This window comes from Neodiprion fabricii, chromosome 4 (assembly GCF_021155785.1).
Source record: "Neodiprion fabricii isolate iyNeoFabr1 chromosome 4, iyNeoFabr1.1, whole genome shotgun sequence".
Classification (NCBI taxonomy): Eukaryota; Metazoa; Arthropoda; class Insecta; order Hymenoptera; family Diprionidae; genus Neodiprion; species Neodiprion fabricii.
In genome coordinates, this window is record NC_060242.1 from 29977388 (window position 1) to 29984114 (window position 6727).

The window sequence follows — 6727 nt, forward strand, 5'->3', positions numbered from 1 at the left end:
GAGTGTTCCAGTAACCGTACTGGGTGCGGTCATCGCCCTATTTTATGAATTTCTGACAACAAGAGAAAGGGAGAAAAATTCAATCGTGACGTGAACACGACGCGTGCAAAATAACAATATGCGAAGATTTCCATTCGGAATCACCCCCTTACTTCGTAATAAAATCGAGCACCGCAAGCGGCTCGATGTACACGACTCGAACGAGAAGCGGTATTGTTTTAAAAAACCTATTTACACCGGAGGTGATGCTCGAAAAATTTCCCGAGGGACTCCTAGGAAATAGATTCTTGTAGCGGGCGGAGGTAGTAGTAACCCCATTCTGCACATGTTCTATAGAATCCAGGGGCAAAGTTGGTTAGACATAACCGTTTTCCCAAGGAAATCTTATCTGCGCGAGCTTAATTAAATGGCGCGGAAATACTCTTTTAATCTAACAACTCTTAGATAGAGAGTCGACTCAACGTAGTTAGGAACAGAAGCTTACAGCGTTACGTAACGTCACGTACTACGCGGAATAAACGCAATCGTATTCAGCGATGTGCACACTCGGTTTCATATTAGTTATTCCCTTCCAGCTCGGTTACCAAATCAAAATATTCATACAGCATCATCCACCGATCGATCGAAGATTGGTTCACACGATTCTCTTGATCATTATTTGTGTTATTTGGTAGCCTTTGAAGCGCTGGAAGCTAACTCCTAATCCCGATTAAAGCTGCTTACTTTCATTTACGTAAATGAGGCAAGAAAAATAATTTGCGGCATAGGATAATGAACTTTTCACTCAATTACAGAGAATTTAGTCGATTGATGTACTTACAATACGTGTATCAGTTATCCGGGTGGTTAGTTTACAGCTATTGTTTATTTTTTCAATTGTTTTGTACCTTGCGCAGCATTGTGTAGAAGGAGAAACTAGCCCGGAGCACCTGGAAATCATTTTTCACCTCTGAGGTGTTGCATGCTTTGGAATAGTTTCCACCGTTGATGTTAACATGTACTTACATTTCCCACTATGTCAAGAGATACAACGTAAAATATCGTCCGCACGCTCATCGGTTTCCTTGTACCGAGTTGAAATATCTTCATACTTGAGAAGAACTTTTCTGTAACGCTACCCCCGTGCCAGGGTAGGGTTTCGAATGCGACGCTTGGAATCAGGGCGCTCTGAATGAATTGAAATTGATAAAATAACAACGAAATGGTGAGAGGTGTAAAACTTGAAAGCGTCTTACCGTGCGTAAAAGGCTGTCGGGAATGTAAGAAGATATAAACAAGTCTCCGCAGCAAGCTACGTAGTATTCCAGTAGGCTGAGAAATCTCATATCGGTTGGACTGAAGTCCGCACTTACAGTCAGCTGAATGCATGAGAACAGCGAGTTCAATTGACAATTTCGTCGAACATGGTCATCAATTAAAGAACAGTAGTGCTCTTACCTTACTCAGACTGTAAATGACAAAGCATATTATCAATGTGACGAGAAAAAATCTAAGGAGTAGAACGGTGCCAAAATAAGTCTGCAAGGCGTCTTTTAGTCTCAAAATACTTTGATGGTGAACAATACAATCTTGTAACGCAGCCTGAAGTTCTTCCTCGTAAACTCGTTCTTCAAAGGGCGAGAGAACTTTCTCACACCGTCGTTTCTCAAAGGCTTTGAAGAACCTGGCGTACAAATTGGTTACAACATGACTTATATGAAAATGGATAAAAGTAACCAGGCTTTTACCTGTATAACTTCATCAAACTTGATAAGATTCACCCGTCAGTTGATACGATCATTCGTACTCACCGTTTAAACTCTTCTGTACAACACTGACATTTATCAGAAATTTTCGTTCGGTTATTTACTGCATCCGAGGTGTAACTCTTCGAGGTAGTTTGGATAGGTGTCTTCTCGTGCCCATCCTGAACTCTCATTTTCGTTTTCAGAACAGCAAGAGGACCCACGTGCTCCAGTGAACATGAAAGCATGTCAAATTGAGCTTTGACTAACGCTACGACGCTAAAATAGAAAATACCAAAACATCCACTCAGTGAACCGATCCAAAACTGCCCTGCAAACTGCAGGATCATGTTGATTTCGTAGTAAGGACTAATTTTGAGATTCACTGGCGCCCAAACAGGAACCGAATCCTCTTCTCGGACTATCGCCGCACCGAAAAAACCGGTCGAACATAGGATCAATATCGTCATCCACGTAATAACGACTCGCTTGTTCTTCATCTCTGGTTCTTCCATCGTGAAATGACCTTTGAAACATGATAGTCGTGAGTATCACTCATAATTAACTACACATGGATTGAGATTGAAGGCTCAAAATATTACAAAGTTTAAGCTCACCTGTATTCGAGGCATATCTGAAGGTGTTCCGAATTTGTGCGATCAAACGATGTCTAGCTTTGCTTTTAATCCCGCAGTAAACGACGTGCATTATTCCCTGGCAGTATATAAGTAGTTGCAGCACGTTTATACTCGAGTTCAGTAAGTCAAATTTATTGACAATTTTCATATGAGTATAACATCCGATTATCAGAACAGTGTAAACGCCGTTGATGCAAAAGGCGCGAAGAATAAAAAGCACGTTTACAACCGGGTGAGTAAATTGTGGCCAACTCAAACCTAACCATGTGCACAAGCTTAAATGCAACTTCAAATAACTCCGGGATACCGTCTTATCTCTTGATTCTGCCATCACTACATTAAACTTCTGTGAAGTCTGAACAACTGTCATACAGGCGCCGTTGAGTTGTGTGTTCTCTGAGAAGGTCAAATGTGGACTGAGGTTATTAGAATAGTACATTGCTAGCAAAATGGAATCGCGCTGTAACACAGAATTCCCCAAATTACGACAAATAATTATGGTCAAAGGCATGGGTTGTCCCTCTAGTGAAATTACGCATGCGAAGACCGTGTCATTATGCAAATGAACCCAAAGCGAACCGAACTAATTCGTGAGGGTGATGTGTTATTACAGTCATACCCGTAAGCTCACCGATTGATCGATAATAGCTGGTTTGTAGTTTTGTGAAGTACAAATCATGCTTGATCACTAGACAAGAACTCGCGATCAATTCGAACCATTGTATTTTTTCGACGAGATGCTACATTCCATACAACCATTCTTCATTTCAAGACACCGAATGAACTAAGATTGCGTCATTACTTGTTCACAATTAATCGAGCTTTTCTCTTTCAATATTTCAACACAGCGTGGAGAGTTTTTATATTGAATGGAAAAGAATCAAATAAATTTACCAAATGAAAACCTAGTGTTTACCCTGATGTTTTGTCACAGCTAGTACCCTCAAAGATGAGAATGAGAGACGGCGAGAAGAATAGCCGTAGGCTGAAATGATGCAGGAGAAAAATGATGTAGCATATCGATACCACCGCGTTATACGTTATTTCACGGTTATATACCTGTATATAACTGAGGCAGCTTACTTTTTTGACGTTATTCTTCCTCTCTTTTTTGTGAACGCTTCGAGCGAAAATGCTGCCACCTACGGTATGGAGTACCCCCTAAAAGCTTGACGCTTGAACCCATTCAAAGTACCGCTCAGACGGAACACGCGTACATGCGGTGAATTCACACTAACGCACACGTATGCTAAGCTCTTAGCGAGGTACGAGCCATACGTGACACGGAGTATTAACACAGAGCCAGACGTTTTTGACCTTTACCCTACGAATGGGGTATTTCCACGTTTTGGCTTTAATTCGTGTTGCGTACGAAATCCCGGGATTTTTTAATGGATCAACTCGTGGCTGGCAGAGGGTCGTCCTTGGTACGTTGGTGTCGGTGTAATTACCATCCCCTTCCTACATTTAGCTGCACACTGCATTACTTCAAATACCCGATATCATTATGTCGAATATGATTATTCTAAAGTAGAAATACCGATCCCAAGACCCGTGACTGTATTCACAAAAAACATTTGCACTTGATTATTGAGTGGGTTATAACTTAACGATTATGTGATTGCGTCTCTGAAGTATAAGTTTTAAGACTTGTAATGAATTAACGTACATCAGAAGAAAATAGACCAGTTGAACGAAGTCTTTGAAACCAGATATCGAACTACGAGTTTCTGATATTACTTTGATTGGAATAACAATTTCCAGACGGTCGATTCAATATAATAGGTCAGGTTTGAATAACAAGTTCACTCATAGATTATACGGTGAAAAAAATGTCTCGTCATAGCGTCAACTTTTAGAAACAAAAACGTTGATACAATTAAATTTTCTAGACGTTCATCTCAATATTCGTGTATTAATCATTATTTCTACAAACACGACTACATCCGATTTCATGTTGCCTTATTTGGTGGATGGAGAAAGTATTTTTCATTACCAACTCCTTCAGGGTACTATAAACGTTGCAGTAAAGGTTGTTTAAGTAAAGAAGCGCATTATTCGAAAGATTAAATTAGTTATCTCAATGTAAAACCTTATGGGCAGATTAAAATGTATGTTATGCTTTTGGTATGAAATTTTATTTTTCAGTCGCAAGAACTTTCACCCTATCTAAATCTAAGAAAATAAAAATAAACACTTTCTTGTCCATTACATCCTAGCTTTTTCAATAACTGCGGTTTTCTTCAAATTTACAGCTGCTGTGTTGATAAATATAATTAGTAATTCAGGTGAATCGGTTTGGCGATGAACCACCCGACAATAATGTTGGAATTTCTTTGGGCGTGTTTCGGTTTAAACGAACAATGAGCGAAAGTTAAACAATTTTATCAGGGTAATTTCAGTTCTTTGAGAACCTGCAGGACTTACAAGCTTCAAAGAAAAAGTTTAAAACTTTTGTAGTAAATGGCATCGAGTTAATTTCCTTCCCTTTATAATTAGAGGAAATTCGCATCCGGGTGTCGGGGGTGAGTTCCGTGGAACAGTAGGGGTGAAAAGACGACGCCGAGTAAGAGCCTTTTTAATAAAGCAGCTCCTTTACTCGTTTGTTAAACATCCGTTTCCTCTCTCGACACGTTACGAAGAGGCAAATTGCAGCCACAGCTCGAGGCGCTTGATTCTTACAAAACGTATCGTACGCACATACCGAAGGCCAAAAAATACTGTCAATTCTTATCTACCCCGATTCGAGACGGCACAGCAGCGCATGTACGTAGAGAATTAGACTTGACGATTTTTTTTTTACGGCAAACTGGTAACGGACATTGGTGTACATGAGATAGGAAGAAACAATTACAGTGCGGTAGGCGGTGAGCGTTAATCTTCGACAAGCATCGTTCATCTGCTTAATCCATGCCATTAAAAAAGACGTAGTCCAGCATAAAATTGGCCGTACTTTTAAACCATTTAGCACCTGATGCATGGGTTCAGCGAACGATTAGCTCACCCATACGTTTCGGAACAATCCGTACCACCGGCGCAGTCTCTAACACCATTTTCTAGTTGAGCCAGCCGTTCGACGATCACCGTTCAATGCCTGGCTCACTCGAAACTTTACCAACGCGCGCGAATTCTTCTTCTCTAAATCCGAATGCTCGTAAGCTCGTGAGACCGGAATGAAGCGACTTTTAGAGTGGAACATTTTTTTTCAAATCATTCTTAATTCTCTTCATCCATGCCGGATCGAAATCATCTGATTACTGTCTATAATGTTTAACAAATGTACATTATGAAAGGTAGGATGAAACATATTATTAATGAAAGACCATCAGAAGTTTGTAAGCTAAGAAGAAAAAAGGAACAACCACCTTTGTGGACCTCTACTTAAAACAAGTCTAAAATTCTAATTAAGCTCCCGTAGAAATAATAGAAATGAATCCAGACTGTGGACCCATTCCAAAAGCCACACAAAAGTTTTCATGTGAAAACAACGCGAAACTTTCAAAAGAACCGAATGTTCGCGGTCAATGAGTTGGGGATCGACCGATGAAGTTTGTAAAGCAAAACGAGGGTCGGTGAATTGAAATGGTCGCAAAAGTTGGGGGCAGAACTGAACGAGATGGACATATAGGGTCTCGTTCCACTCGACAAGCAGCCTGCTCTGCCTGCGAGGTCCGGAGTTTGATTTTTTTCTTTTTTCACATGCTCGTTGCCCGTTAGCTTGCATGGTACACAATAGTTTGGAGTTGGAGCTAAACCCAGAAATCAGATTTCTTCCTCTCGCAATTCTGGGTTCAAACTTTTTTACCAATATTGGACAGCTTTTTTGCAAGCTAGAATCGTAAATACAGGTATCACTAGTTATTGTACATAATTACAATTACTTTTGAGCAAAAGCGAATATTGCGGAACTTTCGATCATCCTCAGTAGAAAATATGTCCAACTTGAAAATCGCTACATTGTACAATATCAGAAAGGGAAACAAAGTGTTGCTAAGATAAACTTTGACCGGTCGTGGCAAACAAAAAAAAAATAAATATATATATATATATATATATATTTATCGAATGATAGTATAAATAACGCTGTAGGTGAATTAGATAAAGGAAATATGAGACGATCTGACAGTTAAAAAACAGAATTCTATATTCGGTAGTTCAGATACAAGTCTGGTACGTATCATGGACATATCATAGGTGCGTGATCCTCAGTCACAAATCTCAAATGACTTGATGCTTATTGACAGTATAGGATGTAACGTTTTCATTGATGAAATGAAGAGGACGAACGGCTAAATAATTGACTGAGTGTCTTCGTGCACGAAAATAGTTGAAGAGACGTCTTCGTACCCGAGGTCATCCTCAATT

The 6727-nt window shown here is 39.9% G+C and overlaps 1 protein-coding gene across 1 annotated transcript; it reads right to left on the reverse strand.

The window, feature by feature from the left end:
• Nucleotides 1-837: 837 nt before the first annotated feature.
• On the reverse strand, nucleotides 838-3041 carry LOC124180715. The gene is made up of 7 exons (XM_046566460.1): nucleotides 2994-3041; nucleotides 2342-2822; nucleotides 1791-2250; nucleotides 1438-1663; nucleotides 1236-1358; nucleotides 1006-1167; nucleotides 838-929 (listed from the first exon to the last, which is right to left on the reverse strand). The coding sequence occupies exons 1-7, from the start codon at nucleotides 3039-3041 to the stop codon at nucleotides 873-875; spliced, it is 1557 nt and encodes a 518-aa protein (XP_046422416.1). The 3' UTR covers nucleotides 838-872.
• Between the last annotated feature and the right edge of the window lie 3686 nt (nucleotides 3042-6727).

Excerpts from the sequence above, each read along its gene's own strand:
- LOC124180715 (XM_046566460.1), bottom strand. The coding sequence starts at position 3,041 with ATGATTTGTACTTCACAAAACTACAAACCAGCTATTATCGATCAATCG. Across the intron at positions 1,168-1,235 it reads CCGACAGCCTTTTACGCACG|AGCGCCCTGATTCCAAGCGT; the intron begins GTAAGACGCTTT and ends CAATTCATTCAG. Across the intron at positions 930-1,005 it reads CTCTTGACATAGTGGGAAAT|GTGCTCCGGGCTAGTTTCTC; the intron begins GTAAGTACATGT and ends AATGATTTCCAG.